The 25386-nt window shown below is 38.2% G+C and overlaps 1 protein-coding gene across 1 annotated transcript in view; it reads right to left on the bottom strand.

Annotated features, from left to right (window-relative positions):
• The window catches only part of LOC147367073 (GTP-binding nuclear protein Ran-like), a 462878-nt gene that overhangs the window by 14949 nt on the left and 422543 nt on the right, over positions 1–25386 (bottom strand). Inside the window, exon 6 of the mRNA XM_086415653.1 lies at positions 16060–16147. Coding sequence (XP_086271779.1) covers positions 16060–16147 — 88 coding nt within the window. The remainder of the gene's footprint in view (positions 1–16059; positions 16148–25386) is intronic.

Below are 25386 nucleotides of genomic sequence, written 5' to 3'. Positions count from 1 at the left end.
AAATACATTCTTCAGTGTTTAAATTAGAATTATCAGACAGGGATATTTGTCCCATTTTCTGGTTTTTGAGTAATCATTTTTTATGCACAACAAGAGTCAAAGACTTTGGTATTGGAAGGCTTTGTATATCTCAACAATCATTCAGACGTGTTCTACTTGATGGCACACCACATCTTTGATTCATATGTTGATTGTATGGGATCTGTTGTATGGCAAACTGTGCACATTTATCTCTGTTGTTCCAGAAGGCAGAGATAAGAGGAAGAGATTCAAGAGTTTAAGCAGCAGAATTTCTTCAATATAGGTGTCTGACATTTACAACAATATTTATCATATGTTTCTCAAAACACTATCCCCTAAGTCTTATTTGGAAAATACCACATAGCATAGCACTCTTCTAGAAAATCACAATGTTCATGAAAATATGAAGGGCTCTAAGAAGTTGTATATAAGAAAGAAAAAAAAATCCTGTATTACTTTGTCAAAGCCCATAACTTTGAAAACTTCTTTGACCATAGAACACATTTTTCCTTGAAAGTGTGTGAACCTTATTGATAAACTGGTTGTCTAAAAATGCAATTCTGGGTTGAAAAGGACTCTCTAAAAAAGGAAGGAATTTTTGTCAGTAGAGTTACATGTGAATGATTATATAACCAATTGCCAGGAAGTTTCTGGGGATTTCTACATTGGATAGGATAATGGAATAAGAGGCTTCTAAGATCTCTTTCAATTCCCAAGCTTCAGTGAATCTACTCCACTCTCAATCAGTAGCATTATTTAGTATCTTTTGTGCCTCTTGTTCCTCTTGTTAGACACAAAGAGTTGTATCTTTTTTGTCTACTATTAGACACAGATGCCACGAATTGTACTAGAAAGGCTCCTTAGGTTCCCTATTTCATCTGTGTGATAACTCTGAAAGGAAAGTATTATAATCCCCAATTTATAGATGAAAAAGCAACTGAATGTCAAAGAGTTTAAATAAATTGCCCAAGTGACGTATCAAGGATTGCAACCAAAGTCCAAGAGTTTTCTACTATGTAGTACACTTCCCTAAACAATACCCTTCACAAAGGAGACCATGGCAGATATGATTGGACCTGGAGTCCTGATGACTCAAAGATATGAAATGATACTGTTGGCATTAGCCTTGTACTCATTAGCGATAATGTAAAAACAAGCCACTGTTCATGGTGCTAACTATCTTTTGCTTACACTTATTTGTCATCTCTGCTACTACTGCTAAGTTGCTTCAGTCGTGTCCGACTCTGTGCAACCCCATAGACGGCAGCCCACCAGGCTCCCCCGTCCCTGGGATTCTCCAGGCAAGAACACTGGAGTGGGTTGCCATTTCCTTCTCCAATGTGTGAAAGTGAAAAGTGAAAGTGAAGTCGCTCAGTCGTGCCGGACTCTTAGCAACCCCATGGACTGCGGCCCACCAGGCTCCTCCGTCCATGGGATTTTTCAGGCAAGAGTGCTGGAGTGGGGTGCCACTGTCTTCTCCTAGATTTTAGCAAAGAGTAGTTTACTTATTTTGGATCCACAGCCTTTGCACTGGCTGTTACCTCTTTCTGGAATGTTTTTCACAGAGCTGACTTTTGCTCATCCATAGAGTCTCAAATCTCATGATCTCACTTCAGACCAGCTCTTCCTGCTTCCTGTTTTACTTCCTTCCAGGCATATGGAAAGGCTGTCCTTCCTGGGTTCATTAGGATTAGGTACAGCCATGGGCGCAGGGCTTGCCCATTAACTGTGGACAGGGGTGACGTATCACTTTCGGATTGGAGTGTTAGTTTCAGACCCTCCAGAGTTTTTTGTGTTCCTTATAACAACCAATGATATTTAAGACAGTAGTAGTTGCTGCAACCTGGACAACAGAAAGACTGCGAGGAGCAGGGTCCCTTGCTGACCCACGATGGGAATGCAACATGAAACTGGGATCTGGAGGTTACTGCACAACCTAGCACAGTGCTTCTCAAAATACAGGTGCATAAAAATCACCTGAAGGTCTCCTACCTAGAGATAAATATTCAAAAGAGCTTGCAACTTTAGATCAAATTTCTAGTAGATCTTTAGAAATGTGGATTTCTGAAGTTTCTAGATGATGCTGGTGCTCCCAGGCCACACTTCAAGTAGCACTGACCTGCCAATTCTGACTCTCATAACTTCTAAAGTTGTTACGTCTCTGTTCTCCAGTCAGGTGCCATTTCATCACCATCTTCATTTGCTCCATGTATTATAGCTGCACACAACTATTATTATCTATTTGTTAGCTTACATATCGTCTACCTCCTCCATTATGACATAAACTCCATGCAGATTGAAACTTTGTCTTTTTTTTTTTTTAACTGTGTATCACCCATATGCTAAACAGGGCCTAGAATTGTGAAATGAATAAATGAATTAGTCAATCAAGAAGCATGCTTTGAATGTCTACTGTGCATTTTAACTTCTGTTCAGGCTCTAATCTCCCAAGTACTTTCTTTTGATAGTAAAACATGGAATGGAATAAACATATGAACAGATTGGGCCAAATGAAGCCTCAACTCCATCCATCAACTTACAGAGGCAGAACCAATTGAAAAAGGCCACTAATTTAGGTTGCTTAGACTCTGAGTGTAAAATACCACTCTCCTTTGCCCCAACTCCAGAGCCATGAGGGCAAGTATATCCATAGAAGTAAGGACTGCAGGAAAGTTGGATTTTTCTTTTCATATTTTCCTTCCTCAGCTCTCCATGGGGAGGCAAGCCTGTGAGGACACAATGCCGAGACTCAGAACAAGAACGTTCCTCAGAATCCTGTCCCCTGGTAGCCTGCCTAATGTGTATTTAAATTACAGGAACCATTCATGAGCTTGATCAAAGTGACTTCAACCTATTATCATCACATAGTCCCTTGTCTGGGAAATAGATTCTTCCTGGGAACTGGGGAAGATGGCAAAGGAGAAACCAGGGTCAAGAAGAGCCAGCATGTGGGCAGTCCTTACCACTTATGGGTCCACCTACTTCACAAACAGCACTTCTTTCCAATATCTGGCACAGAGAGAATAGCATAAAAAGACACAGAGGGAGCAACACAAAAAAGCCCAGAGCATGCTCACTGCTTACTCCTGGAGGTCTCTGAATCATTTCCTAGAATTAATGAGGAAAAATAATTTGAGTACCTACTACTCATAGGAAATATTTTCTAAAATTGGAATTAGAGATAACTTAAAGTGAGACACAGATTTGCATATAATGATATGTTTAGGGTTTTGCTTTAAAATACTCCATTTCTCTTTAATCACCTTCCCACCAAAAAAAGAAAAAAAAAAAAAAAAAAACCCAAGGGAGCAAAAGAGAGAGAACAAACAGGATTGGCCATGAGTTGGTAACTGTTGATGCAAAGCAGATACTGAGGGTCAACTATGAAATTCTTTCTACATTTGTGTATATCTGGACATTTTCCATAACAAAAAGTTTTTTGACAAAGAGATTCTTATCCAGTGTACCACAAAGAAAAAAACCCCAATGTAACCTGCTAGGTGGGAAAACGAGCAGACAGTATATGGCAAAGGCAGCCTCGTGGGGTTCCTGGGATGGAAACGCATGGATATGATATGTTTTAACATCATTTACACTCTAAATGATAAGACAGTGTAATAGAGCAAAGTATACTTTCAACTGCCCGCATAGGAAGAAATTCATTTGTAAAGATTTATTGTCACTGGTGTTTTTTAATGCCTGATATTTTTGAGTTATATTTAGAGGAAAATTAAAAAGTGCTTCTTGTGCTGAAGGTATTTTACATGCTCCTCTAGAAGTGAGATTTTCTTGTTTCCTCTCTGCAATAAGTTTGGTGGGCAGAGTTTGAAGCTGAACTTTGGAAAGACGCATGGCAAGTGTGTTGTTCCTGAATTCTCACCTAAGATAATTAATAATGTAAACATTATTACAAAGATTTAATGTCAACTGCAAATTTTATTAAAACTAACTTAAACCTAGATGGTGACTTTATATTTTTAAATTTTAAAAATGTTTAAATTGAAAAAAAATCATGAAAATGTAACAGATAAACAGATGCTGCAATTTAGTTTCATGATACCACATGCTTGCCTACCATGCCTCCAAATTGTCCAGGCTTTAGCCCTCGGTGGAAGTAGAGAGTTGCCATAAATTTATAAGCTGCCTTTCATAACTTCTTTGTGCCTGGAGAAGAGAGCCAGAATGGGAAAGAAAGAGGCTGGTGCTAGGACCAGACAGACTCAGATTGGAATTCTAGCTCTATTTCTTCCTAGCTGTGTGACCTTGAATGGCTTATTTTACCTCCTTAAATCTCAGCTGTAAAACAGGGAATGATATTACCTCTTCATATCATTGAATCCTGGTAAAGTATTGATCAGAGAAGAATCTATGGTTTGGGAAGAGAGGAGATTATTCAGGAGAAACTTTGCAGGGCAGCCTGTCCTTAGCCGGACAGGGGGTGAGAAGGAGACAAAATAAGGAAAGAAAACAGGAAAACAGAGGGATAGTTTGCATTTGCATTCTTTTACCTCCAGAGGAAGAATAGACAAGATCAAAAAGACAAGACCCTGTCAAATTAAAGCTCTTGGTTCAGTCTGTACTGAACATACTCCAACACCCAGGTGCCCTGGCAAGATGCCTCTGATGCACAGTAATTGCATTATAATGAGGCATCCTGTGAAAATAAAATAAGCTATAATTAAAGGTGGCACCGGAGTCTATTTACCTCCACCTGGAAAAGAATCTGGGGAGAAGTTTGTGAATGTTATAAAGACAAACAAAATGAGTTATCTATTAAAATGTTAAAATTAGGCTATACATCTCGGAGAGAGCTTTATCTGCCATTTACCTGTAACTACTTCTACTGACAATGTTTAGTCAGCGTTGGGGAATAAATTTATGTTCTAGTGTCAAGTCTGTGCCACTGGCATTACTTAGAAGGAAATACCAAAAATAAGCAACCAGGAGCTCAAGAAAGAGGTTTCTCTCTCTCCTGGTGCCCTGCAAAGGATTCAGAACAATCTAGAGGGCTGGATGAAAACAGGGATAGATCAGGACACCAACAGTTTCAATTCCACAGAGCTGTTATGAAAATTAAATTTAATTAAACTTAATTTAAAAATGTATGTCATAGGATTACTACCACCATCATCTGTCACTGTCATCATTGTCACTGGCGCTACTGCTACCTTCTCAATCCAGGTAGTCTTTCTTCTGCCCAGATACTCTATTTTTTACCTTCGACATTAATGCCAACCTCAGCACCTCCTCACAGGCTGCAAAAGTAATGAAAACACACCCAAAACAGTCAGGAACAATGGAGAACTACCAAAGACACGGCAAATGAGAGAATTTATATCACATTACTGAGAACAAAGTTTGCAGATTCATTCAGACAAATCTGTTTTCCCCAGTCTGGTTTCTTCCACCTATTCAGCTGCCTCCTCCTTTGCCTTTCCATAAACTGGGTCCAGCCTCCCCAGTTTTATTCCCATTCCCCAGGAGCCTTGGTATTTCTCTTTCCTTCTCTTAGGAACCTCCACTGCTTCCTTCCTTTATTATGCAGAGCAAGCCCTCATTTGCCCAAACTTCTGAATCTAATTTGCATCTGGTTTCTTTGCTATCCAGCAGCAAAGAAAACGTCTCCAGCAACAAGAGACTCTCTTTGAATTACAATACTTTAAAATAGAATGCTTCTCAATAGCAGCACTATTTACAATAGCCAAGACATGGAAGCAACTTAAATGTCCACTGACAGATGAATGGATAAAGATGTGGTGTAATATATAATATGTGGAATTCCATATATTCCATATACATATATATATGGAATAGTACTCAGCCATAAAAATAATGTGGTAATGCCACTTGCAGCAACGTGGATGGACCTAGAAATTATCCTAATAATTGAAGTCATTACTAAAGGCTGCTGCTGCTGCTAAGTTGCTTCAGTCATGTCCGACTCTGTGTGACCCCATATACGGAAGCCCACCAGGCTCCCCCATCCCTGGGATTCTCCAGGCAAGAACACTAGAGTGGGTTGCCATTCCTTCTCCAATGCATGAAAGTGAAAAGTGAAAGTGAAGTCACTCAGTCACATACGACTCTCAGTGACCCCATGGACTGCAGCCTACCAGGCTTCTTCATCCATGGGGTTGTCCAGGCAAGAGTACTGGAGTGGGTTGCCATTGCCTTCTCCACATTACTAAATGAATTAATATCATTATCATTTATATGTGGAATCTAAAAAAAGAGATATAAACGAACTTATTTACAAGATAGAAATAGACTCACAGACATAGAAAACAAACTTGCAGTTTCCAGGGGGGAAAAAGAGTAGGGGAGAGGAATAAATTGGGAGTTTGGGATTAACAGATACACACTATTGCATATAAAAGAAACAAGAAAGTCTTACTGCATAGCATTAAAAAGGGAACTGGAAAAGAATCTGAAAATTGAATATATATAAAATGTATATATTATATAAGAATATGTAACATATATGTAACTGAATCACTTTGCTCTATAGCTGAAACAACACCATAAAGCAACTACATTTCAATAAAAAGTAATAAATTAAAATAGTATGTTTAGTTTCATCATCATGTTAATTCTAATCTCATTCCACTAATCACTCAACCTTAGAGAGGATTCTTTCACTCTTCTGTCGTCTCCTTGTAACTACTTATTGAGAAAACTTTTATCTCCAATCCTATTCTAAGCGGTGTTCTAGGCCTGTTACAGCTTTCTCATGCTGTCTGTGTCAGTCTTCAACCATCGGTCCTATGGATTAACTTCCCCTCCATTCAGGGTGCAATTATCTAGTCTAGAGATTCAATCTCTGTCTTTAATTGTTGTGAGAAAAGCCAAGGCAAGAAAACTTGATAATGGAATTAAGATACTGCCAGACTTGAAACTATGCACCAAGTAAAGGCTTACCATTTTCTGTTTCTCAGTGATCATCGATAACTTGGTGGCCTGCAACTAAATTTCCAAATACCAGCACTCATGTATACCAGTAAACACATTCACTTAAGTGTGCAAAACAGAAAAGGCAATCGTGAGGGCCCAAGTTGAGGTTGAGGAGGGCCGGCTCTTCTGAGTAAATACATAAATAAGTACTAGCCTGTAATCTATGCTAATAGATCTTATATATCTAATCTATGCCTTTAATAATGGCATTTATTGAATTTTATTTTATTTATCATCAAAACACAATATTCTTTCTCATGGAATCTCCGTGTCTTCTTTCCTTTCCCACTAAAAAAGATTCAATTCTAAACACAAGAGGAAGAAAAGGAAAAATGAGAACAGACACAACCCAGTCAAAAAACTTGGATTTATAGAGTTCAACCTTGAAAATAATTTTTTTTTAAAACATCAAGCATGTGAGTTAAAGCTCCCACCAGGCAGCTATAATTTATATAGCAAGCACTTGGCAGGTAATCTGAGCGCATTGTGATATGGGTAGCAAGGAGATAGTCTCACAGAAAACCAGACTCTCTTTGTGACAGTCCAGGGGGTAAGAAGTACACTTACTTTGCAGCTATAATAGGGAGTTTCCTATTTAATGGACCTTCAAGAATAAAAGGAACAAGAAAGACCTAAGAAGAAAATGTGCATCCAACCAGAGTGTTAAGCATGAGCCCATGAAAACTAAAAAGCAAAGGGAGTTGGCCCAAAATAGTGACCTCCACCATGGTGACAAAATTGCAGGCAAATAAAGTACAAAAGAAAGAAAGTACAATTCAAAAGAAGGCTTTGATTTTTTTCATGCTAATTATTGCATTTGATTATTCATTTTTCAAACAATTCATTGTTTTTGTTAGAAATCGGATAAATACATGTATCTTCAAAGTAATACTTATATTTTTATTTCTTGTTCAACTCCAAGCAATAAGGATTAATATTCTGTTTCTGAAGACTGATACTATATTTCACAGCTAGTCTTGAGTCAAACCACACTGCCCTAAAAAAAAAAACAAAAAAAAACTACTTCACACCTGAGTTTAAGAAAAAAGGTAAAACTCTCATACTTGCTTTATAAAGGAGCATAAAATAAGTTTCTCTCTCACTCTACTCTCAATGCTCCAAAGATAGACACCCAAGTATAGGAACACTGGGGAATCCCTGAAATTGAGGATGAGACTCAAATGATACCAGCTGATTTCTTGCAGGCAGTAACAGTTGTAAGCAGCAACTCTGAACCTGCATCCTATTTTCTGTTTCTATGATGACCTTGCTTAATAATGAATTCTTGACTAGCATTTCCCCTGTTCATAAGCATGGTCTCTAACAGCAAGAAGTTACTCTCTCCTGTTCTGGTCACTGTTCTTTCACAGGACATGAGCTCTTTGGAGCACTGATGCCATGTAATTCTCCAGGTTTGTGATTTTTCTCCTCCCTTCTGCTCATTGCTTTTCGTGGAGGAAGGCAGCTGAAGGTTCTAGAGAACCAACAGGCAAGAATCAACCATTAAAATAAGGGAAGAGCACCAAACAAGGAGTCAAAGCTGTGGGTTCCGGGCTGCGCTTTAGCATCGACACAGCTGCATTCCATGCAGAGTGCCAATCTGCACCACTGAGGGGGTGAAGGCTCTTCACCTCAAACAAGAAAAAAAGGCAACAGCAAAGTCATTATCACAAAGCAGATGTCATAAACTGGCAGCCTTGTACTCTTCCTGCGGTAGTGCATTTGGCCAACAAATATGCTGATTTTTTTAATCAGGAGTTTTCAAGTAATATTGCAGATTTACAGATTCTCTTGAAAATTTGCCAGATCAGTAAAAATGCAGATTTACTGAGTCTCTTGAGAATCTGTCAGATCTTATGAAATAAACCTACATTTATTTGTGCTTGTTGAGAATTGTTGTTTGTCAAGAGAGTACAGGCTCTCCAATTTGCTGCATCCTCATCACTCAGAGATGATTCATCTATACTTATCCTAACTCACTTCCTTCCTTAGGTTACCTGCCTGGAAGGTGAATTAAGGCATTTCCATTGGGCTGCCTCTAATCTAGATGAGCCCAAGATAGGTAAGGAGGTACTGCAAGGTAACAAAGAACACCGAGCAACCACGGACACACATCAAAAGTTGAAGGCTTGCATGTGTAGGCACATTTACAAACGGATCACAGCTCCCATTAGTTAGGCAATCTCCCCCTCACTGCTGGATATACAATGGATAAATAAATAGCAAGAATACATGTGTGATATATATTTAGATTGCACATTAGACTTTAAAATCTGTGCCTAACTGAATGCATTAGCCTGTGTTTTCTGTTTATGTCTCCACAATGCCATGGAAACACAGTGCAGCATCCTAATGGGTCTCTCCTGGCAATAAATAAACAAAGTCTTTGTCTATTCATGTTTCAATTTCTTTTTTTTTTTTTTATGTAATTTACAATTTCAAAAAAAGAAAACAGCTTGGTGGGTTTTTTTTTCCCCCTTACTGCCCCTTCCTATTTCCTCTCTTGCAAAGTACATCTGCAAGAAATGCAAAATGCACCTTCTAGTGGTTGCTGAAATCCACACCAGCATCGTCAGCACTCAGAGAATAGGATTCTCCCAGCCAGACTCATCTTTCCTCTTTATCAAATGCCATGATAATTAAACTTTGTAATGAGGTTCTTCAAGCATTTCAGACTAACCCAAAGAGCACTTAATATAGTTATTTAAGGTTGAAAGCTGATACAAAACAGACATAGAAGCTGGTAGGATTTGCTCCCGTCCTTCAGTCTAAAATGCAATATGCAGTCCATTTTCATAGAGATAGCAGCAAATCAGTCCCAGCCCTTAAATGGCTCCACTATGGCAGCCACACGCTGTCGCCTCCCCGGCTCCACAGCTGGCAGGAGTAGACAAGTCACTCCCCCCACCACCATTGTCCTACTGTGCAAGGGCAAGGTGAAACACAAGCTCCAAGTGCCAGGGGTACCACGTCTCACAGGGCAGCTCTCTCCTGTCTGGCACCTGCTGTCCCCTAGCCGGCTGTAACCCAAGACTTCAAAAGGTTGATTATTATCTGCATGGAGAAGTGGGCAGATTTAATTAGGTTGCTCAACTCTGAAGAATCCCCTGAACCCAGGTGCAGTGACCTCAGTCACAGGGGAAGACGAGGTGGGCAGACCAAGTACTTCTCTGGCAAGAGGGCATGTGGGTTCCTGCAGGGACCTTTGCTCACTGACTTTAGAGCTTCCCCTTACAGGGTCTGACAATTCAGCTGGCAGTGTTCACTGTCCTGGAATCCTCCAGCTACATCCCAACCACAGACCACGTGTGGTAAACCTCAGGGCCAGGATCTGGCAAGCAATGTCTATTTTCATTACTCATGAAAAGCAGTCCATGGACCAGATTTCAAAGCATTCAGAAAATAGATCTGTCATAGCAGCTGTCCAAGAAGAAACTTTTTTCGTCTAGAATTGCCAGGTATTGAACTTTTAGTCATAAGGTAAAGTATCCATAGAAATGCCTTCCTTAGGTAGTAATCAAGTGTTTAAAGCCTTTATTTTTCTAAAGTGGCATGTAATAACCTATACAACCAAACTATATCTCCATGTCTTTTGCAAAATAACAATAATATTAAAATATAACATTACTAGGTACTTGTCATGTGCTTCTGAGTAGTTTCTATTATTATCCCCTTATCACCAATGAACTAAAGTTTAAAGAGGTAAGTAACAAGTCCAAGGTCAGAATGCTAACAGCCAAGCTGAGATGAGAACCAGGTCATCTGACTGCAAAGCCTATATTTCTTCCACCTCCATTTTTGAGTATATACTATGATCCCTGCACAAGGCTGGAATGTTTCCTCCCTAGGATCTCAACTTGTGAATACCTGTGATTCATTTAATCCCCAGATGAAAACTCCATCAATACTCATTTTTCCTTTCTGTCTTTGGTTCCAAGAGAAAGAGCTGAAGGACTGCCTAGTTTTCTTTAAAAGGGATGCCAGTTTATGACAATTTTGTGTCACTGTTTTGTATGTGCTGTTTATACTATTTCTATGCTCTGCTACTATTAGATGATCACTCTTCTCTTAAGCTCTTTTTGCTTTGCATCATGTTTATCTTAGAAGCAACTCCAAGTCATTTACAAATGAGCAAGGTATAAACAAGTAGTTTTGCTTTATTGTTAAAAATGTATTCTGGAAATACCTCTCATTCTGTTGCAGAAACCAGTAACTGAGAAACCAAGCACTACACTCAGAGAGTTAGAGAACGCAGGTTTGTTATGCTGGTGGGCCCAGAGGAGTTAACACTCCAAGCTCTGAACCCCAAACAAAGGGGTTACAGAGTTTTTATAGAGACTATAGTGGGCAACACTGGCTGTTAATAGGCTGGTTTAACCTAAGGGGTTTCACACACGCAGGAACAGCAGTCAAGATGGGGAGGGGGATACCTGACCTTTACATGCACAGGCACGATTAAGCAGGTTTGCAGGGGCTGGGCAGTTGCAAAGAGCAAGACAAGAGTGAGTGAGATAAGCTCCAGTTCCTAGCATTGTAAGTCCCCACTTTCTAAGCCTATGTGACCTATGGGATCCAGACTTTGCAAGGAACAAGTTGAGTTACAGAGGAAGAAGGAGCAGGAAGTTATGTAAAATTTTAACTTTTCCTCTTCATCCCCCACTCTTGATGCTTCTATCACTTGTTGTAGAAAGCATTATCTCATGTTTTGGTAGGACATTCAGAGCTCCCCATCATTTGGGGGGCTATATTGAGCTATTAGCATTTATAACTTTATGGATTTAATCCAAGAGGTCATGAACTGGGTAAGTGTATTGAGACTACAAGGGCCAAACAAGAGCACCACAAAGCATGAAGAGAGGAACCATTAAAGGGAGAAGCCACAATGTCCAGCTCCAGATATTTCTCCAATACACCAGGAATTAGCTAGTTTCTCTCTCCTTTTTATGATTTGTTCCCTTAGCTGTTGGGCCATGTCCCTGACTATTTCTGAATGGCTTACATAAAAGCAGCATTTTTCATTCAAGAAGAGGCAGAGTCTTCTCTTTTCAGGTGTCAGTAAGTCTGCTGCTGCTGCTAAGTCACTTCAGTCATGTCTGACTCTGTGCAACCCTGTAGACAGAAGCCCACCAGGCTCCTCTGTCCCTGGGATTCTCCAGGCAAGAATACTGGAGTGGGTTGCCATTTCCTTCTCCAGTCAGTAAGTCTAGCCCTCTCCTATTCTGTAAAACCACTTCAGCCAGGAAGTCTAGTTGGTCCTATAACAAAAAGCACAGCAATAATACTGATTAGGGATAGAGGCCAGGGTTGACAATGAAAATCCATCAATATTTCAATGGCTGAATCCTCAAGCTTCCATCGTGTGTTGATCGGTCAGCTGCCGGAGTGTGGCTGGAGCAAGGCTGAAGAATCCTCAAGCTTCTGCCGTGTGTTGACTAGTCAGCTTCTGGAGTGACTAGACCAGGGCTCTCGTCCTTCGTGGATGAGAGCTGTTGTCTTTGGAACTGGACCTTGAGGAGGTTTTGGGGGTCCCAAACTGCTTTCCAGGTGTCCTCATCACAGGAAGCCACTGCCTTCTTGACTCAGGTGTGGTGGATCCAAGAGATGACACCTGTAACTTTAACAGCAGTCGGGGTTGCCAGGACAATTGTGTGACGGCCTGTCCAAACTGGCTGAAGTGATTTTTGTTTTTGTTTTTAAACTTTAACCCATACCTCATCTCCTGGCTGATAGGGATGAACCCAACTGCCCAAAGCGGGTGTCCTTTCTGTCCTTTCTGATATGGCAGAAGACTTTTCCAGGGCCCGGAGGTGTCGGGACATCTTCAGGTCAGCTAGTTGTTGGTGGTCTCCCTTGAGCTTTTTTACACTGGGGGTGGTCTCCCATATAAGATCTCAAAGGCAGAGTAGCCTGAGGACCTCCGGGTGCATTTATGGAGGGAGATGAGTCCACAGAATGATAAGACAGCTTGTTTCAGTGTTGTCTGGGCGTTGGCCAGGGGATATTTTTATCGTACTACTACTTGGAGAAACAAATTTAACAAGACAGTTAAAAATAATATGGCCCCAAGATTAATAGAAGTAGGAAAGCTGCTGAGGCACTAGCTAGGAGAACCAGGTCCAGACATTGCTTCATCACATTAGTGTTTCTCTAGGTATGAGAAGATGCAAGAATTTGGGCTCATAAAAATCTTTACCTGAAAACATCTATCTGAAGGTCTGTTTTTCTGGGTTTTTCCCTTATTTTTTTGTCTCTACCTTGAACTCCTTTCAAGGGGGTGTTGAAGGTCAGCATCCTGTAGTGGTCATGATTTAATCTTTGTAGAGACAGCTGGCAAGGGCCAACTTCCAGTCAGCAGGGCCCCTTCATAGCCACATATTTGACCATGTCTTGGGGGCATTTCATCGTAATTTTGTCCCACGGTTCTAGGAAGACTCATTCCCTGGCTTAACAAAGATTCCATTGACAGGCCACTCAATGTGTTGTCACTAGGCCTTGTAAGTAGCAAAAGTCACTGGACCATACCTGTCTTGCCTCCTGGTCCAGGAAAATATTTCCTCTTGTTGCTTCTTCCCATATCTAGAGTTACATTATTATAATTATTGATTTCAAATGGAACTGCATATCAGCATTTTATCACAGGCTCAGTCACACATTTGGTAACTTAAGAAATAATCTTCTGAAGTAAGCTACATTGAAAATAATATAGCTAGCAGTTATTAGTAAGGTCACAAGCAAGAATTTAAGTCAAGAACTTTCATTGGGTGTAGCCCGGTATACCCCAGGTCATCTGACTCAGTTAAATGATTATAGCCAAGTGTTAATCTCCTGGTTGTACATCATGAAGCATCTGACCTTTATCCAAAGATTGGTTATTGAGATAAGCTTTAGAAACAATCTTAGAGTGCCCATTTTAATTACTTAATTAAACCTTTTAGCAATATAACATAACAAGGAACTATTTCAGAAGGGAGTCTTAGTAAGCACAGACCTTAATTAATAAAACTAGTACTTAATATTCAGTGAAACATCATTTTTTTTTTTTTGAGAACTCATTGTGAGGGCATTAACACTGAAGTCAGGGAAGGCTTTAATCTATCAAATAAAAATGAGATCTTTCGGGGAGCCAGGAAAAGCCAAGCCAAGTGACCAACTTGGATTTCCCATAGCCCTGGCTCTTTGATTTTTAGCTGTTGTTTACCCATTTTTAATTCCCTGATTTAGGAGCAGACTATTGCCATGTTTTAAGGACATCAAGATAGCAAAAGTCTAACTGTGAGGGGTTATATTTTGTAGAAGCAGAATGAGCTTTGTTTATATGTACCATAATCTTAAATAATGTATTTACTTTAACAAATTACCAAAAAGATCTTTAAAACAAATATAAATCATTTAAAGGCAAAGAAATTCATAATCTGTTATCAAAAGCTACATTCTAAGAAAACTTTGTTCTCTAAACAGAAAGAAGACCAAATTCCTGTCTGGTACCAGCTTACTGTTAATAACAAAATTTGTTTATCTGCTTAATCTTAGAGAGTCTTTTCCATAAATTTTGAAGAACTAGCAGCCTTCTTCTAAAGGCATGAGAGTCAAACCATAGAAGGCATGTTTAAAATCTGATTCTATTGCAATTGACAAAGAAACCTGGTCATAGTGCTTTAATATGATAACTAGAATTATAATTGATATATTTTATCAGGGCATATCAGGTCTATATGAATTTCACATAATTCTAGGATATCTATATTAGTAACACCAGCCATACAGTATAACCTGAAAAGATTTATCACCCCTTAAGCAGTACTTCCCATGTAATTTAACATGTCCAATGAACCCGTAGCTTAATAGCTCTTTGGGATGTCTCAGGGGCCCTCTGAAGCATCCCAAAGTTAGCTAGAAGTCAAGTTATTTAGGAAGCTTTGTCAATAAATATCAAAAGGGTTTATAACACTCAGGTAGGGTCATATAAGTTACTGTGAAATAGTTATTTACTTAGCCAAAGTTAACAAAATATTTCAAAGGTAAATATAGAACAGATCAATTAAGAGGTAAAGAAACTTAAATCTATTATTAAAAGCAGTTCAACATCTGAAGAAAGTATGTCCTCTTAACAGAGAGAAAGGCTGAATTCAAGTTTTGTACCAGCTTACTTTAAACTCAGGTAAACTTAATTAAATTTATTTTAAGCTTAGTCCTAACCATGCACAAAACTTTTCTAGGGTCCACTTTCCACAAACCTTTTAATCACTTTCTGTAATAGCCACCTGTAAGTCAGACCTACTTTCTTTTCCCTTTATAAAATGTAATTTTATTTTTTATATCTTTTTTTATTAAAAATATACTTTCTTATTAGATTAGAAAACAAACATTAATACTAGATATTTAATATTGAATATTTCTCAGTTGACGTGAACCTGAAATTTATTTAGGTTAATTTTTCTTGTGTTTAGTATTGTTTGATTTGTAAGCACTTCCTTTTCTTTAGGCCAATTAAATTAGAACTCATTTACAACTTGAACAATATTATTAGAAAAAAACAAAAGACATACACTGAGACATACATAAATACAGACAGACAGACTGACAGAGATCTTATAGTTTTCTGTTTGAGATTTAAAATATCTCTTTCACCCCTCTTTTTCCTTTTGCTTAAAGTTCTAATTTGCCCATGGCTGAGGTCTCAGACAAAGTTGGCTGTGTATTTCAAGGACATGGAAAAGGTTAACTTCAAGCTTTTTCCTAGGCAGGCCTTTTAACAAGCTAGCTGTTTTTAATTGCATATGCAAAAAGAATTGGTTTTGCAGTTTCCAAAAAGAAAAAGTTTTCTCACTCTGTTCAGTCAGCAATCACACACTCACAATCATTCAGAGGCTATCACAGTGCCTCCCTTCTACCAAGTCCCCAGGTTTCCTTAACGATTGCTCCCTTCCTTGGAACTCCAAGGAGGTTATCAGTCACAATGCCTCCCTTCTCCCAAGTCCCCAGTCCTCCCTATCTGATGCTCCCTTCCTGGGAGCTCCAAGGAGATGACCAATCTCCTCTTCTACCTGTTGGGGTAGGACCTGACTGGGACTGGCCCCAGGGCCTTACCTGTTCCTGTGGCCATTCCTAGTGAGTGGGTCCATCCCTCCAGTGAGGACAGTTGGGGCTCGACTGTCCGGAGAGTCAGAACACTGGTCTGAAAGAGAATGCAGAATACTGTTAGTGGTGTGCATCATTCGTCTCAGGGTTCCTTCGCTCCAGCCCAGCCAAGCCACCAGTCCCATGGCTCAAGGGGCTGGCATGGTTGGAATCTCACTAGGGCCTTGCAGAAACCAGTAATCAAGAAACCAAGCACCACACTTGGAGAATTGAAGAACTCAGTTTATTATGCTGGTGGGCCCAGAGGAGTTAACACCCCAAGCTCTGAACCCCAAACAAAGGGGTTAAGGAGGTTTAATAAACAGACTATAGTGGGCAACACTGACTGTTAATAGGCTGGTTTAACCTAAGGGGTTTCACACACGCAGGAACAGCAGTCAAGATGGGAAGGGGGATGCCTGGCCTTTACATGGACAGGCATAATTAAGCAGGTTTGCAGGGGCTGGGCAGTTGCAAAGAACAAGATAAGGGTGAGTGAGATAAGCTCCAGTTCCTAATATTGTAAGTCCCCCCTTTCTGAGACTGTGTGACCTATGTGATCCAGACTTTGCAAGGAGCAAGTTGAGTTACAGAGGAAGAAGGAGCAGGAGGTTATGTAAAATTTTAACTTTTTCTCTTCAACACAATTATGCATTAAACACAATAGTTGGGGAGAATAAGACAGGGTCAGATGATTCAAAAGCTCTGAAGTATTGTACTGAATGCCCTGTTCCAAACAACAGTGATACTAGCACAATTCTAGCTCAATTACCTTTCCTCAGGGACCCTCAGGCCTTACCTTAGCTCACCTTTCCTTTGCATATTTACTTTTTGGGCTTCTATTTTCTCCTTCAAGATGTCAGCCTTTGGCAATGCTCTGTTCTACCAAAGACTACCTTCACTAAAACTCCAAATATAATTCAACTGTAATGGTCTTTGTCAGTCTATTTTTTTAGAGGGGGATGTGGAAGGGTGTTAACACAGACAGAATTATTTTCACAGCTTTTTCATCTGTATTTGCAAGTTTTCCTGAGGGCTTAATTTTGAAAAAGTATAGTGGTTCTATACTATAAAGCCAGACACTTTTTCACTAAAGGAAAGAGCATCTATGTATCGAGGTTTTTTTTTTTTTTTTTTTCCCTTAAATTCTTAACACATTCCTAAAGATTTTACTTTTATTGAGAAAAAGCTTGCTCTTTGCTTCAAAATATTAACATACTAGGGAATATCCCATATAAGCCAACTAGACTTTTGAGTTATTCTGAAAACAGGGACATATCTATGTTTTATGGAACTCGAAGCTTCTAGACTTTTGAGATCCTTATTTAAGAAAAAGAATACAAAGTTATAAATGTAAAGTTTGCTTGAAAATGGCCATTTATAATACCAGGCAAATAAATCACAAGAATTTATAAGTTTTTAATTCCTGATAATTATCAGTAACTTCACAGATCTAGAAAAATTATATAATTTTACTAATTAACAGCCTGGACCACTTCTGTAATACTGTGCTAATTGTATTTTTGTTTGTGTCCACTTTCTCTTTGCATGCCAAAAAATTTAATCTTTTCTTTAGAGAAAATAAAGTTCAGTCCCTCTTCAAGCAAGACTGGCCAAAATTTGATTTTCCTTATTGAAAGTTTATAAATATTTTTTTCAGTCCCATAATTTGTTATTGTAATGTCTTATATATGTTTAGGATTCTTGCCAACTTTGGGGAAATATCAAATGTTTTTATCCATTTAGGGCGAAGGGCTCTTCAGGTTTAACATACTATGATGACTCAAATATTCTTGGAATTTTAAACATCCATTATTAAATTAGTTGTCATCTCTCTAGTGCCCGGATTATGAGTATCATGTTATCTTTGTCAATGATCACCTTTTGTGTCAAATCAGCAGGAAATTTAACAGTTCTCCAATGTGTTCATATTATTTCCTCCTGGATTATCAAACAACTCAAGAGCCAAGTCATTAATTTAAAAAAATTATCTCTAGCTCTCATTGAATTGTTCCTGTCAGTGTTTTATAGATCTGATCCACCCAGTTCCCAAACCTCACTGGTTCTTTACAAAGGCACTAACTCCCAAACTTCAGCTATTGCATATTTCAAAGAAAAGCCTAACAGGGAAGAGCATGGAGAGGGAGGAGAGACAGAGAGAAAACTTAATTTATGAAGGTTAAATTATGTACTTTATTTTACTAAGTGTTATAAAAACACACCATCATGTGAACACAAAACTTCTTAACTTAGGGTAAATTTGTCTCTGCTGACATCATTTCTTATTTATCAGTTGCATAAGAACTACTTTACACTAAAGAAACCTAAGTTGTAGTCAAAAAAATTATATCAAAAAAGTGAACTAACAATAAATCAACACATGGCATATCACCATAGTTATGTCCTTTACTAATACAAAAACTATAAGAAATAAATCTTAATGCCAACTACTAATTAGCTCATTAACAAGAGCAACAAATATAAAATCAAGATTTTGGCTAGTTATTTAAGCAGGTTGAGAGGGTTCATTCAGCAATATGGGTTTTGAAACTCAGATTAGCCCTTTAACTGAACTGTACAACTATTAAATTAATTTGTGTGAGTTTACTAATATAAGTTGGAACAGGGGATAGATTTGACTAAAACCTGAGCAGATAGCTGTGTGGGTAGTAGAATCTGACATATTTTGGGAAAATCTCTCTCTTTTGACTGTCTGGACTGAATTTGCTGCTTTATTAATTTTTTAAATTAATAAACTGTAGACATGCTAGAAATCAACTACAAGAAGAACACTGGAAAATTCGCGGGTTACAGAAGAAATCAAAGGAGGAATCAAAAAATACATTGAGACAAACAAAAATGGAAATACAATGTATCAAAATTTATGGTATGAAACAAAAGTAATTCTAAGGGGGAAGTTCATAGAAATAAATGCCTACCCCAAGAAACTAGGAAAATCTAAATAAACAACCTAAATTTACACCTTAAGGAACTAGAAAAATAAGAATAAATAAAGCCCAAAATTGGTCAAAGAAAAGACATTAAAAAAGTTTAGAGTAGCAATAAATTAAATAGAGACTAAAAAGATAACAGAAAAGATCAATAAGTGAAATCTTCTAAAAAGATAAGAAAAACTGATAAATCTTTCACTAGACTCACCAAGGGAACAAAGAAAGAACTCAAAAAAATGAAAGAGAAGATATTGCACCTGATTACCACAGAAATACAGAGGATCATAAATGATTACTATGAACAATTATACATCAACAAATTTGATAAGCTAGAAGAAATAAATTCCTAGGAAAATGCAACCTTCCATAACTGATTCAAGAAGAAATAGAAAATCTGAACAGACCAGTTACTAGTAAGTAGATTGCATCAGTAATCAAAAACCACCTAACAAACAAAGTCCAGGACCAGATGGCTTCACTGGCAAACACCAAACATTCAAAGAATTAATACTAATCCTTTCAAACTCTTCCCCTGCAAAAAGAAGATGGAACACTTCCAAATACATTTCACAAGGCGAATATTAGCCTGATATCAAAAACAGACAAGGATGTCACTAGAAAGAAAATTACAGACCTACTAATATCCTCAATGAACACAGATTCAAAAATTCTCTACAAAATACTAGAAAATCCAATTCAATAGTACATTAAAAGGATCATACATCATGATCAAGTTGCATTTATCCTTGGGACGGAAGGATGGCTCAATATCTGTAAGTCAATCAATGTGATCACCACATTAATAAAATGGAGGATAAAGATAATATGATCACCTCAATAGATAAAGAAAAAGCACTGGACAATATTCAACATTGATTTATGATAAAAACTCTCAGCAAAGTCGGTATAGAGGGAATGGGCCAAAACATAAGAAAAGCCATACATGACAAGCTTCAAACTAGCATCATTCTCAATGGTGAAAAGCTGGAAGTTTTTCCTCTAAGAAAAGCAACAAAACAAGAATGCTTACTTTCACCACTTTTAATCAACATAATATTAGAAGCCCTAGCCAGGGTAATTAGGGAAGAAAATGAAATAAAAGGAATCCAAAGTGGAAAGGAAGAGGTTGAACTGTCACTATTGGCAGTTGACATAATATTATATATAAAAAACCATAAAGACTTCACCGAAAACTGTTAGAACTAATAAAAGAATTCAGTAAAGTTGCAGGATACAAAATTAATATGCAAAAATCTGTTGCATTTCTGTACATTAATTTTTTAAATTATCAGAAAGAGAAATTGAGAAAAAAATTCCATTTATAGGTATATCAAAAAGAATAGAATACTTAGGAATAAATTTAACCAAGGACATGAAATACCTTCACACTTAAAACTATAAACCATTATTGAAAGAAATTAAAGACAATACGAATAAATGGATAGTCCATACTCATGGTGTAGAAGAATTAATATTGTTAAAATGACTATACTAGCCAAAGCAATCTACAGATAAATGCAATCCCTATCAAAATACCAATGACATTTTTCACAAAACTAGAACAAACAATATTACAATTTATATGGACCCACAAAAGACCACAAATAGTCAAAATGATCTTGAGAAAGAAGAACAAAGTTGGAAGCATCACACTTCCTGATTTCAAATTATATTACAAAATTTTAATAATCAAAAGAGTATGGTTTTGGCATAAAAATAGACACAAAGATTAATGGAACAAAATAGAGAATTTAGGGGGGAAAAAAACTCCACACATACACAGTCAAATGATGTACAATAAAAGAGTCAAGAATAAACATTGGTAAGTTCTCTTCAATAAATGGTGTTGGGAAAACTGAAAAGCCACACACAAAAGAATGAAACTCAACCACAATCATATATTATACACCAAATTAACTCAAAATGTAGTAAACCCTTGAACATAATACCAGAAAACACAAAACTCCTAGAAGAATACACAGGTAGTAAGCTTTCTGATATAGGTCTTGGCAATAATTTTTTAATCTGACATAAAAACAAAAGTAGTAGAAGAAAAAATAAACAAGTGAGTAAACATCAAACTAAAAAAGCTTTTGCACAGCAAAGGAAACCATCAACAAAATGAAAAGTCAACCTACAGAAGTGAGAGAAAATATTTGCAAGCCATGTATCTGATGAAGTCAATACCCTCCCTCATATATTAAGAACTCATACAACTCAATAGGAAATAATCTGATTTAAAAATTTGCAGAGGATCTGCAAATATCTGCAGATATTTTTCCAGAGAAGACACACAGCTAGGCAACAGATACAAGAAAGAATGCTTAACATCTTTAACTATCAGGGAAATGAAAATCAAAACCACAATGATATATCACTTCAGTTCTGCTAAAATTATTACCAAAAACACACACAAAAAAATAACTAAGTATTGGTTGGTAAGGATGTGAATAAAATGGAACCATTATACAATGTTGGCAGGTATGTAAATTGGAACAGCCACTATAGAAAACAGTATGAAAGTTTCTCAAAAAATGAAAAATAGAACTATCACAACACAAGAGAAGACTCTACACACGGATATCACCAGATGGTTAACACCGAAATCAGATTGATTATATTCTTTGCAGCCAGAGATGGAGACGCTCTATACAGTCAACAAAAACAAGACTGGGAGCTGACTGTGGCTCGGATCATGAACTCCTTATTGCCAAATACAGACTGAAATTTAATAAAGTGGGAAAAAATCACTAGACCATTCAGGTATGACCTAAATCAAATCCCTTATGACTATACAGTGGAAGTGAGAAATAGATATAAGGGACTAGATTTGATAAACAGAGTGCCTGATGAACTATTGATGGAAGTTCATGACATTGTACAGGAGACAGGAATAAAAACCATCCCCAAGAAAATGAAACGCAAAAAAACAAAATGGGTGTTTGAGGAGGCCTTACAAATAGCTGTGAAAAGAAAGAAAGCGGAAAGCAAAGGAGAAAAGGAAAGATACCCATTTGAATGCAAAGTTCCGAAGAATAGCAAGGAGAGATAAGAAAGCCTGCCTCAGTGATCAATGCAAAGAAATAGAGGAAAACAACAGAATGGGAAAGACTAGAGATCTCTTCAAGAAAATTAGAGATACCAAGGGAATATTTCATGCAAAGATGGGCTCGATAAAGGACAGAAATGGTATGGACCTAACAGAAGCAGAAGATATTAAGAAAAGGTGGCAAGAATACACAGAAGAACTGTACAAAAAAGATATTCATGACCAAGATAATCATGATGGTGTGACCACTCATCTAGAGCCAGACATCCTGGAATGTGATGTCAAGTGGGCCTTAGAAAACATCACTACGAACAAAGCTAGTGGAGGTGATGGAATTCCAGGTGAGCTATTTCAAATCCTGAAAGATGATGCTGTAAAAGTGCTGCACTCAATATGCCAGCACATTTGGAAAACTCAGCAGTGGCCACAGGACTGGAAAAGGGCAGTTTTCATTCCAATCCCAAGAAAGGCAATGCCAAAGAATGCTCAAACTACCACACAATTGCACTCATCTCACACGCTATTAAAGTAATGCTCAAAATTCTCCAAGCCAGGCTTCAGCAATATGTGAACCGTGACCTTCCAGATGTTCAAGCTGGTTTTAGAAAAGGCAGAGGAACCAGAGATCAAATTTCCAACATCCACAGGATCATGGAAAAAGCAAGAGAGTTCCAGAAAAACATCTATTTCTGCTTTCTTGACTATGCCAAAGCCTTTGACTGTGTGAATCACAATAATCTGTGGAAAATTCTTCAAGAGATGGGAATACCAGACCACCTGATCTGCTTCTTGAGAAACCTATATGCAGGTCAGGAAGCAATAGTTAGAACTGGACATGGAACAACAGACTGGTTCCAAATAGGAAAAGGAGTACATCAAGGCTGTATATTTTCACCCTGCTTATTTAACTTCTATACAGAGTACATCATGTGAAATGCTGGACTGGAAGAAACACAATCTGGAATCAAGATTGCTGGGAGAAATATCAATAACTTCAGACATGCAGATGACACCACCCTTATGGCAGAAAGTGAAGAGGAACTAAAGAGCCTCTTGATGAAAGTGAAAAAGGAGACTGAAAAAGTTGGCTTAAAACTCAACATTCAGAAAACGAAGATCATGGCATCTGGTCCCATCACTTCATGGGAAATAGATGGGGAAACAGTGGAAACAGTGTCAGACTCTATTTTGGGGGGCTCCAAAAACACTGCAGATGGTGACTGCAGCCATGAAATTAAAAGACACTTACTCCTTGGAAGGAAAGTTCTGACCAACCTAGATAGACTTTGCCAACAAAGGTCCGTCTAGTCAAGGCTATGGTTTTTCCTGTGGTTATGTATGGATGTGAGAGTTGGACTATGAAGAAAGCTGAGTGCCGAAGAATTGATGCCTTTGAACTGTGGTGTTGGAGAAGACTTGAGAGTCCCTTGGACTGCAAGGAGATCCAACCAGTCCATTCTAAAGGAGATCAGCCCTGGGTGTTCTTTGGAAGGAATGATGCTAAAGCTGAAACTCCAGTACTTTGCCCACCTCATGCGAAGAGTTGAGTCATTGGAAAAGACTCTGATGCTGCGAGGGATTGGGGGCAGGAGGAGAAGGGGACGACAGAGGATGAGATGGCTGGACGGCATCACTGACTCGATGGATATGGGTTTGGGTGGACTCCGGGAGTTGGTGATGGACAGGGAGGCCTGGTGTGCTGCGGTTCATGGGGTCACAAAGAGTCAGACATGACTGAGAGACTGAACTGAACTATTCCTTGGAAGGAAAGTTATGACCAATCTAGATAGCATATTCAAAAGCAGAGATATTACTTTGCTAACAAAGGTCTGTCTAGTCATGGCTATGGTTTTTCCCGTGGACATGTATGGATGTGAGAGTTGGACTATAAAGAAAGCTGAGCGCTGAAGAATTGATGTTTTTGAACTGTGGTGTTGGAGAAGACTCTTGAGAGTCCCTGTACTACAAGGAGATACAACCAGTTTATCCTAAAGGAGATCAGTCCTGGGTGTTCATTGGAAGGACTGTTGTTGAAACTGAAACTCCATACTTTGGCCACCTGATGCGAAGAGCTGACTCATTTAAAAGACCCTGATGCTGGGAAAGATTAAGGGCAGGAGGAGAAGGGGATGACAGAGGATGCGATGGTTGGGTGGCATCACTGACTCTTTGGACATGGGTTTGGGTGGACTCTAGGAGTTGGTGTTGGACAGGGAGGCCTGGTGTGCTATGGTTCATGGGGTCGCAAAGAGTCGGACACGACTGAGCCACTGAACTGAACCTAACTGATGATGTAGCAATTCCACTTCTGGGTATTTATGTGAAGAAAATGAAAACAGTAACTCACAGAGATAAATGTACTCCCAGTTCATTCCAGTGCTATTTACAATGGGCAGTATACAGAAAAAATCTAAATGTCCACTGATGGATGAATGGATAAAGAAAATATGGTATGCACATATATATAGTGGAATAGTATTCAGCCATTAAAGAGAATGAAATTTTGCCATTTGCAACAACATGGATAGAACTTGAGGGCATTATGCTAAGTTACATATGCCAGACAAAGACAAATACTATGTGATCTCATTTATAAGTGGAATGTAAAATAACAAAAATGAAAACTAAAACAAAAAACAAGTTCTTAGAAAACAGACTGATATTTGACATCGGTGATGGGTGGAAAGTGGCGTGAGAAAAATGAGCGAAGGGGTTAAAATGGACAAACTTGTAGTTATCAGATAAGTCATGGGAATGTGATATACATCATGGTGACTATAGTTAATAATACAGTTATCGCCTATTTGAAAGCTACCAAGAGAATAGACCTTCAGGTTCTCATTGTAAGAAAAAAGAAAATTGTAGCTATGTAAAGTGATGGATGTTAACTAGATTTTGTGGTGATTATTTCACAGTGTATATAAATATTGAATCATTATATTATATACCTGAAATTGATATAATGCTATGTACCTTTTATTCCTCAATATTAAAAATGCAAAAAAAACAAAAAGTATTTATATTTAAGAGTTGGTTATTTTATCAGGGAAAAGTCACCAATTTAAAGTTCTAAGCAAAAGAAACTTATGAATAGCAAGCTTCAAATGAGAATGGTAACCCAAGAAGTTCTGTCGAATGAGACTATTCTGAGCAGCAGGCCCTGCTGTGAGCTGAAGTGGTCCAGGGTAGTCATATGAATTCAAGAAGACTTTGGGTATCTCTGGACCAAATGCAGATGGAACCCATTATTCTAGTAGTTAAAGGAACCATTGAAAGTGAAAGTGAAAGTCGCTCAGT

This window comes from Bos grunniens, chromosome 8 (assembly GCF_055505025.1).
Source record: "Bos grunniens cultivar Pamir isolate PY7600 chromosome 8, Bosgru_T2T1.0, whole genome shotgun sequence".
Classification (NCBI taxonomy): Eukaryota; Metazoa; Chordata; class Mammalia; order Artiodactyla; family Bovidae; genus Bos; species Bos grunniens.
Note: the sequence above shows the minus strand (reverse complement) of the source record. Positions and strands in the feature narration are given on the sequence as shown.